This window comes from Phaenicophaeus curvirostris, chromosome Z, assembly GCF_032191515.1.
Source record: "Phaenicophaeus curvirostris isolate KB17595 chromosome Z, BPBGC_Pcur_1.0, whole genome shotgun sequence".
Classification (NCBI taxonomy): domain Eukaryota; kingdom Metazoa; phylum Chordata; class Aves; order Cuculiformes; family Cuculidae; genus Phaenicophaeus; species Phaenicophaeus curvirostris.
This window is the reverse complement of record NC_091431.1, coordinates 25,445,392-25,457,547: the sequence shown is the minus strand read 5'-3', so window position 1 is coordinate 25,457,547 and position 12,156 is coordinate 25,445,392. Positions and strand designations below refer to the sequence as shown.

General features: G+C 42.8%; 1 protein-coding gene across 2 annotated transcripts in view; it reads left to right on the top strand.

Annotated features, from left to right (window-relative positions):
- Positions 1-5,242: 5,242 nt before the first annotated feature.
- The window catches only part of TUT7 (terminal uridylyl transferase 7), a 33,124-nt gene continuing 26,210 nt past the window's right edge, over positions 5,243-12,156 (top strand). Inside the window, exons 1-2 of one of the 2 annotated variants that reach the window (XM_069880270.1) lie at positions 5,243-5,338; positions 6,811-7,337. In XM_069880270.1, the coding sequence (XP_069736371.1) occupies positions 6,842-7,337 (496 nt within the window). In that variant the 5' untranslated portion in view covers positions 5,243-5,338; positions 6,811-6,841. The remainder of the gene's footprint in view (positions 5,339-6,810; positions 7,338-12,156) is intronic. The other variant, XM_069880271.1, reaches the window with a different exon arrangement.

Below are 12,156 nucleotides of genomic sequence, written 5' to 3'. Positions count from 1 at the left end.
AAACTAACCAATCCATACCTCTAAGTGAGCTGCAAGATATTTTAGCAAGATATTTTAGCAAAATATTTTGCAAGATATTTCAGCAAAAATATTTTAGCCATCAACAAGGCAAGCAAATTCTCAGCTGGTTACTCCAATGCTGTGACATTAGGACCAATGGTCAGGAATTAGCTCTAGTGGACACTGGTGCACAGCGTACTCTAATATCAGCAGATTACAAAGCGGAAGAATCCATCTGTATTTCTGGAGTGATGGGAGTGTCCCAAGACCTACCTGTATTGGAGGCTGAGTAAAGACTAACTGGGAAAGAGTAGCAATAACACCCTATTGTGGTTTGTCCAGTCCAGAGGCTCCATGTATCCTTGGCACAGACCACCTCAGAAGACAGTACCCAAAAGGGTACCAGTGAGCTGTTGGTATAGTTGCCTTGTGTATGGAGAAGAATAAACAGTTGTCTAGCTTGCCTGGTCTCTCAACAGCTCCTTCTGTTGCAGGCTTGCTGCAAGTCAAAAACCAACAGGTACCATGTCAGTGCACTCTTCAAAATATTGCACCAATTAAGACACCCTGACTCTCATCCATAAGCTGATCTGGTGACTGGAGAATCAATGAGTGATCAGTAAGACCCTTTAACAGTCCCATATGGCCAGCGCAAAAATCTCATGGGGAGTGGCATGATAGGTTGGTGGACCCATGACATATTGGAGCATTCAGGAAGGGATGCAACATGCAAATGGGGTCATCATCAAGAATTAGACTAGTCTACTGATGCCTTGGCACAGGTTAACCATGCATGTAAAATGTGCACTATAATAAAACAAGCCAAGTGACTAAAGCCCTTTTGGTATAGAGGTTGGTGGCTCAAATGCCAATATGGGGGAGACTGGCAGGTATATCATATCATACTACCAGGAACCTGCCATGGCCACCACTGTCTGCTTACAATAGCAAGAGGGACCACTGTATGGTTGGAACCATGCCCTGTGTCCTATGCCACTGTCCAGAATACTCTGCTGGGCCTGGAAAAGCAAGTTTTGCAGCAATACAATGCCCTTGGAAGAACTGAATCAGACGAAGGGACTCACTTCCGAAGAAACCTCATAAACGCCTGGGCCAAAGAATATGGCATTGACTGGGTATACCTTATCCTCTATCAGGCACCAGCCTCTGGGAAAGCTGAACAATACAATGGACTGCTTAGAAACAGATGGAGAACAAGGGGTGCTCAGACATTCAGGCATCGGGATACACATTTAACAAAAGCCACTTGGCTTGTTAAGACTAAAAGATCTGTCAGGTGACCTGGCCCTATCCAGACAAAATTACTGCGCACTATGGAAGGAGATAAGATCTCTGCAGTGCATATAAGAAACTGACTGTGAAAAACAGTCTGGGTCATTCCTTTCTCAGGAGAGGGCAAATCTATTCACGGGATCATTTTTGCTCAAGGACCTGTGTGTAGATAGGTAATGCAGACGGATGGGGAAGTTCAGTGCATACCTTAAAGTGATTTAATACTGAGTGAAAATAATCCATTATATTAGTTGTATGATGGCAGGGTTACATGCTGCTGTGTGCCACCACTACTGTGGGTGCCATGTATCAAAGGTATTATAGCAGGAACCTTTTACTAGTAATCAAGCTACAGGTAAGATGAGGAATTTGTTGCAATAAAACTCATGGCCTAGTCCAAAGGACAAGGGATGGAAAATAAGATCTAATGGATATACTTCTAAATTCTTGTAACCCATGATTTGAGTTGCATTTTACAGGAAGTACTACAGCCAAAACCACCTGAACCAATGAAGGATGAACCTCACAGGTAGTGCAAGTGCAGCAGTGACACAAATTGAGCAGCCTTTGGTGCTCAGTAACTCCTTGCAACATACCACTGGTCCTGCCCTAAGTGAATACCATAGCAGTGAAGCACAGAGTCATAAAACAAATTAACTCAACAAACATTTTATGGATATATATGGACATTTCACAAACATTTTAGAAGGAAAGGGGTGGTTAAAGAGCATCTACTGTGATAGGGTGTGTAACAAATTTACACTCAACAGTTAATTTCACTATTAAGACAGTTATTTTTTACTCAGCACTGAAGAAGCATCAGGATTTGTCCTCAGAGTGCTTCTACCCAGCAGTGATTTCAGAGAATTTTATATACACAGAGGTGTCTTCATATTCATAGGTTTTCCATAAAATGACAAGCACACCTTTGTGGGAGCAATGCCAAGTGTATGGAAGATTAATTAGGACTAAGATAAAAACATGAAGCTGATACCAAGTATATCAGAATAAACATGATGAAAAGACCAGGTGTTCCAAACAAGACACATAGGATACTGAACCTTGAGTGTGTGAGAAAGACAGGCTGGGAAAACCGGCCTGGGAGTGTGTGAAGTGAGTATGTGACTGAAGACAGTCATAAGTGTGGGTGTGAAAGAAAGCCATGCGAAATATCTTGTTTGACTTCACAGTTCAGGAGCTGGAGAGCTATATAAATTTGCTTGAAAAAGAGGAGCTAGCTCATTTTCCTCATTTTGCTTCTGTGTGCCATGCTGATTAAAAGAATATACTTAGAGTAAAACTTTGAGGTCTGCATCTCCTTCATCACCCCACACCTTATTCCTGGAACCTCATTGTATATCTAGGGGGTCAAAATTAATCTCATCCAGAGTCATTAGAGCTTGGCAATACCTGACCAGGGTGACAAGAAGATAAGGGTGGTAATCATTATCTTAGTCATTAATTTTGTTGTTTTAACACATTGCAGTTGACATTCCATCTCACCATTTATAAATCACCATTTCAGGTCATACATGAGCATGCAAAATAGTATGGAATAGAGGATGGAAAATGTACTGGGTTTGGCTGAGATAGAGTTAAATTTATTCACATCAGCTGGTATGGGACTATGTTTTGGATTTGTGCTGGAAACTGGTGCCGAAAAAGCCAAGCTCAATAATCAATACCTATTTGACTATTAAGCAGGTATTCTTATTCAGCAGTGCTGCAGTACGCAGGGGATAATTCCACCTCATGTGTCCAACTATGGAGGCTGGTTACATGACTTTTATACTGGTTAAACATACATATCCGTATAGATTCCAGGAAACACGTTACATATTCATTATTTTTCCAAGAACTCATCATCATAGTTTATCACCCACTCTCATATGCACATCACAGTTACTCTGTGTCTTCAGAAGACTCTGGTGGTCTTTATCTCCTCCATTGTGTCAGTCAGTTTCTTTATGATACAGAATACTTGATTTGTTGTTTGTTTCAACTAGTAAACCAGCTAAACTCATGTTACAATCACATTCATTCTAGCTGTAAGTAGGCCAAGATTTGCTTAAGATTATTATTATTACTATCATCATCATCATCGTCATTATCATTTATTATTATTAATATTATTACTATTACATTATTATTATCATCATAATTATTATCATTATTATCGTTATTATAATTATTATCATTATTATTATTGCTTAAGCTAATTCATTCCCTTATCATAATGATTTATTCCTTCCTTCAACATAGTGTTGACAAGACAGGGATATTTTAGTTATTGCTGAGGAGTGCTTACACTGCGTCAAGTACTTTCCTGCTTCTAACAACGCCCTGCCAATGATCATGGTGGGGATGCACAGGATGTTGTGAGGGGACACAACATTTGGTCTATTTCTTTTCAGGTCTAAATACACCAGCTCCACCTTCTTCAGGAAAAGCTCACTGTAACATAGTTGACAGAAAGTTCTTCTCTCTTACCTCCAGCTGGACAAGCAGTAACATTTTCAATACACCTTAGCAGCTGAAAGATGGAGAGTGCTGCAACAGTGAAATGCTAAGGTAACAAAACCAGCAACCAAGACATGTCTGAGTCACAGTCAAAACAGGCACTCCACCTCTGCTTTGTACCACTGCTGCGCCTGAGTCACCCCAGCACCAGTATGGCAGGTTTCTGATCCCTAACTGGTCCAGTTTATTACACAAAAACACAGAAAACCCTCAATTTTATTTTTTCTCGGTAGTAAAGTTTTCCTAGAGGAAAAGAGTACCTTTTGCACTACACAAAAAGCAAAACAACAACAAAAAAAACTATTTAAAAAAATGTACCAAATAGTTGTTTGAGCTAAGTAAATGCAGTTGCAGAGAAACTGGAAACATAATCATAGAATCATAGAATCATAGAATCATAGAATCATAGAATCAATCATAAAATCATAGAATCATAGAACAGTTTGGGTTGGAAGGGACCTTAAGATCATCGTTCCACCCCCCCCGCCATGGGCAGGGGACACCTTGCACTACATCAGGCTGCCCAAGGCCCCATCCAGCCTGACCTTGAACACCCCCAGGGATGGGGCAGCCACAGCTTCCCTGGGCAACCTGGGCCAGCGCCTCACCACCCTCACGGTGAAGAAATTCCTCCTTATGTGTAGCCTAAACCTGCCCCTCTGTAGTTTATACCCACTGCTCCCAGTCCTATCGCTACAAGCCTTCGTAAATAGTCCCTCCCAGTTTTCTTGTAGCTCCTTTCAGGTACTGGAAGGTTTCGAATACCGCCTTCGCCGCCGCCCCACCCCCGATCCACCGCAGCGCTTGAGGTGACCGAGGCGGACGCTACGCCGCGCCAGAGAAGCGACACTCGCAGGCCGCGGCTCGCGCCACGCCCCTGGCCACACCCCCTGCCGTCTGACCACGCCCACGCCCCGCTGGCCACGCCCCTCGCCCTGTTCATGTCTCCCCGGCCACGCCCCCTGCCGCGCCGCGGCCGCTCCTCCAGCCCCGCCCCCGTCGGCCTCGCCCCCCTGAGTCCGGCCCCGCCCCCAGAGGCGGAAGTGCCTGTGGCGGGGCCGCGGGAGGGAGAGGAGCAGCTTCCGGCGAGGCACAATGGCGGGGCGGCAGTAGCTGCGGGAGCGCTCGGCGGCCGGTGGGTGCCCGTCTCTCGGTTGGCGGTGGACGAGCGAGACGCGTTCCCCGGTGCCCTCTCGCCCTTCCCTGGGCCGCGGGTGCCTGGCAGAGGCGGGTCCGCCGCCCTGCACTGGCTGCGCCTCCGCCGGGCCTTTCCCGGGCCTTCGGTGGTTGCGGGGGAGCTGGGGGCCTTCAGCAGCCCCGGGGCGGACGGGGAGGGTGGTGACGGCGCCGGGACCGTCGCCCCAAGACCGGGTCCCTTTGGCGGCTTAGGCCGGCGCTGCCCGCCGCTTCTGGCTCCGCACGGAACCGCGTCGTCCCGCAGGTGCCTTGCTACTCGCCCTCTGGGACAGCGCCCCCGCCGCGGCCCGGCCGGGACTGCCTGTCACATCGTGAATACAAGCCAGAAGTGAGTGTGAACTCTGATTCTCTGCTCCCTTCCAGCGCAGGGACTATGTCATCATCCAGCTTGGCAGCTGGTGTGACTGTTGCGTCTTGCTCTGAAACAAGCTGGGTTTAGGTCACTCTGAAACTCGGATTTGATATCAGATTTTGTATTAAAATGGGAAAGAAGCTCACTCTTCGAGTTTGAAACTTTTTTCAATGCTTGGCTGGAATATCTACGTCTCCACAGTCATACATAACTAGCCATGAATTCAGGTCTTTAGGACAGGAATCGTCTTTGTTTTGTTACCCACGTAAGAGCAAAACACCACTTCTGCATTAGAGGAGGACAAACACTAAAAGCCTCAAGCCTATAGGAGGCAGAAACCGAGATGCCTAGGGTTGCTTTTTTGGCGTGCAGAACTTAAGGAAACAAACAAAAAAAAAAACCCAGAGTTTAAGGACATCAGCCTCCTAACTCTCATACTAAAGGCAAGAGAAGGGAATTTTCTGCCGTCTAGGTGCTTCATGTAAATACCCTACAGCCTGCTCTACATCCTAAAGCAAATGCGTATCTTTTGATAGAGAAAACCTTTATTGCTTGGTTATATGTGGCTATGTTTAAATCATACCATATTCATTGTTAATGTGACTGCTGCTGCTTACATGTGTTTAACCGGTATCTTCCAGATAACTTCCTCTTTCACAATGGGCGCAGGTTTATGCTAACATTGGAGTTAAAGCTCCCTGGACATTTTTTACAGTAAGAACACGGATGTGACCAAGGGGTGTGGGAAGCAAATTGGTAGCCCTGGTGTTTTAGAAAGTACCAAAACAATATGGAGTATGGGTGCTTAATGTGAGACCGCGGCATGCTGGTCTAGGTAGAATGTGTGAAATGCACTGGCCAGTGCAGCATTGTTTTTTAACGGTTGTGTCAGCTTTGCCTGACAGATGGATTGCTATTCAACTTTTACACCTCTGTCTCCTCTGATCACAATTTTCATTTTTAGCAAGATGAATAGTGTCTGCTTTGGGGAAAGGGGGATATACAGATAATGTAGAATGGCTTTGGGTCCGTTCTCATTTTTGCCTCCTACGTATTCTACATGCTACAAAGTTCCTTCTTTTGAAGTTTTCTTGTACTGAGCTGAGACTCTGATGTCTACTCTTAAAAGTGGTTTTTTGTTCTAACAGTGTATAGACTTTAAAGCCCGTAAAAGTTATAGTCTATCTCTGCATTTTCTGAACCACCTATAGGTGTTAGACATTTTAAGAGGAGAAACCTAGCTGGGTTTTGAGCTGTCTTTTGTTTGGCAGGAGCCAATTTTGCTTTCCAGCAAGATTTGCTTGCCTTCATGGAATTGCAAAGCCTGGGCTTTGTTGAGATTTCTGTAACATATTGTAACATATTATTATTATTATATGTTAAAAACTTAGAAGTTGTATTTTAAGATTAATCAAGTGATGAAAACTTTTTTTTTTTTTAACTTCTAGGTGAGGATCACTGAGTTGAGTAGCAGTAGCCATGGGAGATGCCGCAAAACATTGCTTTGCCAAACAAAATAAGGAACAGGAGATTTTATGTCAAGAAGAATTAAAAGGGAGTCCATTACAAAAAGGCTACAGAGTCATGGATGAATATGGAAATGGCCATAGCAATATAATAGATACCAGCCTGCAAAAGAAAAAGGGAAGACCAGGTTGTTATGGAACCAGTCCCAGGCGAGGGCCACACAGGGTTTTGAGTAGCCCAAATTCTCTTAAAAATACAACTTACAGTCAAGGGTCAAAGTTAAATGATACCCAAAGAGACCAGATGAAGAAGTGGGTACCTAATGACCACCAAGGTACTTCGGAGAACTGGAGAGAGTACAGATCTGTTGCCTGGATTCCTGCACATAGCAGGACAAGAAAGGACTCTTTTCATGAGGTTGAAGGTGCTGGAAACAGAAATGTAAGACGACAAATTCAGGAAGGCGTTATGAATGAAGATGTGCCAGACATGCAGAAAGGAGGCTCTGGTAATCACCATGTTTGTTTGCTTTCACATAGTTATCCAGTAAAGTACCTTTTTGTGTGTTTTACTGAAAAGTAAAATTTCAGTATCCACTGTTAAACAAAAAGATTTTTTTTCCTTGATATATATTGCAAACTGTTGATGCAGAATTTCTTAGTCTATTATGTTGTCTTTGTAAGTTAGTTGGTAAGAGGTAGGAGTAAGTAGGTTGCAACATCTGCGAGCATCCCAGTTTGCAGTTTTCTGGGTACAATATGATTCAATCTGTCAAGGCTGGTATGGGATGTTTTGGTTAAGCTGATAGAGGGTAAGATTTTGGAGCTTCCAGTGAGGTTTGTTAACAGCAAATCTTAATGAAGATTGAAAATGATGTCTCCTATGTCTTGTGAGAACTTAATACTTAGCAACAGCAATATATCATTGACGCAACTAATTCACAGAATCACAGAATCACTAGGTTGGAAAATACCTCTTGGATCATAGAGTCCAACCATTCCTTTCAATCACTAAACCATGCCCCTCAGCTCCTTATCCACCCGTCCCTTAAACACCTCCAGGGAAAGTGACTCAACCCTGGGCAGCCTCTGCCAGTGCCCAGTGACCCTTTCCACGAAAAATTTTTTCCTGATGTCAAGTCTGAACCTCCTCTTGCAGAGTTTGAGGCCGTTCCCTCTTGTCCTGTCCCCTGTCACTTGGGAGAAGAGGCCAGCTCCCTCCTCTCCACAACCTCCTTTCAGGTAGTTGTAGAGAGTAATAAGGTCTCCCCTCAGCCTCCTCTTCTCCAGGCTAAACAACCCCAGCTCTCAGCCGTTCCTCATAAGGCCTGTTCTCCAGTCCCTTCACCGGCTTCATTGCTCTTCTCTGGACTCGCTCCAGAGCCTCAACATCCTTCTTGTGGTGAGGGGCCCAGAATTGAACACAACACACTTCTCCTAGTCTGTAGCACTGCATAGGGTTGTTGTGCCCCAAGTGCAGGACCCAGCATTTGGCCTTGTTAAACCTCATGCCTTGGTCTCAGCCCAGCGGCCCAGCCTATTCAGATCCCTTTGCAGAGCCTCCCTACCCTCCAGCAGATCCACACTTCCACCCAGCTTAGTGTCGTCTGCAAACTTGCTGAGGGTGCCCTCGATGCCTTCATCCAGGTCTTTGATAAAGACATTGAACAGGGCTGGACCCAGCACTGAGCCCTGGGGAACCCCACTTGTCACTGGCCTCCAGCTGGAGTTAACTCCGTTTACCACCACTCTCTGGGCCCGGCCATCCAACCAGTTTTCCACCCAGGAGAGTGTGCGCCTGTCCAGTCCAGAGGCTGACGGTTTCCGAAGCAGAATGCTGTGAGAAACTGTCTCAAAGGCTTTACTAAAGTCCGGGAAGATACATCCACAGCCTTTCCCTCATCCAGTAGTTGAGTCACTTCGTCATAGAAGGCGATCAGGTTAGTTTGGCAAGACCTGCCTTTCGTGTTTATTGTGACTGTTCTGCTAATCCCCCTCTTCACCTCTCCTAGAACTGAAAAACCTATCATCTCATGATCGCTTTGTCCCAGGCGTCCTCCAACCATCATATCCCCTGCAAGGCCTCCTCTGTTCATGAACAGCAGGTCCAGGAGGGTGCCTTCCTTTGTCTGCTCAATTCTCCATGCGTGTTTGACTTCTCTGTAGGCTTTTGGTACTAGTAATGAGAGTATGAGCCCAAAGTGCTGAAATGCATGAAAGAATAGGCTAAGGAACGATAAAGTGATCAGTGTCATGAGATCTCCATTGAACGTGAGTACGAGAAGGAAGTCTAAATAGATCAAAGCAGAAAGATGAAGCTTTAAAGGGAATACAATTAGATAAGAAAAACTAAGGCACAGATGAGGTGCTGCTAACACAATACAACTGCCTGTTAGCAAGAAATCAGTCTTGTTTTAGTTAAGACTGAGGACCAAATACTTGATTTGCCCCCCTGCTGAGAAGGAAGGCTATCACTCATTGATACCAGGATGTCCAGGAATTAAATCTCCTTTTCCTTGATATCAATTGTGACTAAAGACATAAACTGTGAGCAAGTGCCCTGTGTATCTCAGTGTTAGAAGTTGCACATTTAAGCTCAACTTCAGATGAGTAGAAAGCAGAGTGGAATACTATTGCAAGTTCTAAAATTTGCTGGCTCCATTCAGCTTCCTTCAGTGAAACTTAAGGAGCTCACTGAAGTAGATTTTTGGAACTGCCAGCAATCATACCTGAGAACTTAATTGGGAGAAGTGAGCTACTGATGTATAGGAAAGGGAAAGTGCATCTTTATTAGTAGAATTTAAAAATGGTACACAACTTTAATCTTGGCAAATTGTTCTGGAATAAATTTTGAAACCTACTACGGGTATTTGAAAGGTAACAAAGAGAGGAGTGGCAGTAAACATGGATTAGTTAAGAAAAAGGTATGCCAGGTCCTTCTAATTTATTTCTTTAAACTGATGATCAGTCCCCTGTGTATATGGGAGAAGTAGTTGATAGATACTGCTAGTACTATAGTACTGTAAACACACGTGGTAGTCTAGTAAGTAAACTGAGGAAAATTCTTTAGATTAAGTTAATATAAGAGACTTGCAGAGTGAATTAGGTAACTATGCTCAGAAAATAAAAGATTTTGTCAAAATTTTAGGAAGCATTGAACAAGCATCTGTGAGGATTCTATTCTGTTCAATATTTATTACACTATTCTGATGATGAATGAGAACAGCATGCTTATTACTTGTATGCTTTTAAATTTGAATATGCTGTGGAGCTGGAAGAACTGAATGCAGAAAAGCAGGAAGATCAATTACAAGAGCTTTGTGCAATTAGAGAAATTACTTGCATGTAGGATGAAATACAAAATAAATACTTGCAAATGCTGTTGCTTTAAGTAGGAATGTCAACTGCACAAAAAAAGTAGGAAAAATTACTGGAAATTGTTTTGTCATCTGAAATTGTGCTGAATCAGAAGATGATAATGAGTAGTCAGTTGTCATGGTGTTGTGAGGCGAAGAAAAGCGAGAATGCCAGCGCACATAGGAAACGACTGTAACAATCCCCAATCTTTCTGCAAAAGGAAAGGGTAGGGGGATTCAGTAATAGTTGATTACTATCTAGAGAGGTATTAAAAATCTGATGTGGTAATCGGGTTTGCATCTTTCCAACAGATGCGAAACAAAACAGTGGGTGTTATATTAAGCAAGAAAACTTCAGATAAGGAATAAGAAGTCATATTTTAATGGTAAAGCTAGAGAAGTACTGGAGAGGTTATCTGAACAGCTCATAGAGTGTGTACCTCAAGGCCTTTAAGAACAGGTTAGGTGAGCATTTCTCAGGATTGACAAAGTTCATTTCTTCCTGCTGCGAAGCACAGGCTAATCTCTCGAGGTCCCTTCAAAAGCTCTAATTCTCTGTCAAGTGCCAAACGATTACTAAAAATGTTTCCTTTAGTGGGTTTCTTTTTACTTGAAATCTTTTATTGCAGTTGTCACTTTACTTTACCTTCATGCCTTTTTACAGAAGCTCATAAGGAAGGAATTTGCCATATCCAAGGCACTAATTTTTCTGCAGAAACTTTAATTTCAACTTGAGTTTGGTACTTATTTAGTCATTAACCTCTAAGTAGATTGTCACTACAGTAACTATCAAATATTAAAAGTATTTCTTTACTTTGCAATTTTTTTAAGTTATTTAATGGCTACAAAAATAATTGGCAAGCAAGTGGTTGTCACATGCTTTTTTGCAGTGGCATTCCATTAATACAGTTTTTTTCTCTGAGTTCTGTCTATGCCAATTAGTAAAAATGTAGTCAAGCAACTGTACTGTGTCTTAAGAACTTGAGCTGGAGAATTGGCATGGAAAATGGGAGGAATCTGTAAAGTTCAGACCTAGGCCCAAGTCAGTCCTCAGTTCCTGCTCCTTGGAGCTTCCTTTGGTGTACTGTTCCTGCAGCCCATTAAACCTTAGTTCTGTGTATTCCAGCATGTGCTACTGCTAATAGAACTTAGGACATTCATCTCTTGTTCCTGTTTACAACATGAGCACATACACGCTACTTGATGAACTGAATCAAGCAGCTAGTTGAAAACACACAACCAGGTTGTTTCATGTTTGCCAGTTATTAGAGATAAAAATTGTGATTGCAGGAAAGGAACTTTGTAGACGTATTTGGTAGAGCAGTTTTGGTTCATCTTCTTTTTTCCCCATTATTACAAATTATGCTATTACATGGGGGTCTAAGGAAGTCTCAAACTTTCTCAGAAACAGAGTACTTTAGAACATGCATCTGGATATCTTGCATAGGTATTCAAGTGACTGGTAAGACATGATCTAAAGTCAGATCTGAAGTCATATGTGAAAATCTGGCCTGTGTATATCCATTCCTGAGGTTATTTTTACGGGTATTCTTTGGACTACTAGCAATCCCTACTTCAAAATGTATTTCAAAATGATGACAAAGTTTGCTTAAAAGTAGAAGTGGTATTGGCATTAATTTATTCTTCAACTTTTGCTGTAATAAAAAGCTCTCTAAGCGTGTTTATTCTGCCAGTTTTATGCCTTTATTAAGCAACATATACGTATATGTAGCAAGTTATTTCTTTTTTTTTACTACATAACCAATAGGGATTTTCTTTCATTTACCTCTTTAATAATGTGAAGATATTACTACACCATATGCTGGTTTAATTGATAGGCAAATAACACTAATAGACACTTATTACTGGTGATAATAAATTGTATGTCAGTGAAGCCATGGCAGTGCTCTATCATAGTACTTTTAGTTCTTAAAAATTATTTAGGCTGGCCTATGCTCACTAATTCTGTGAT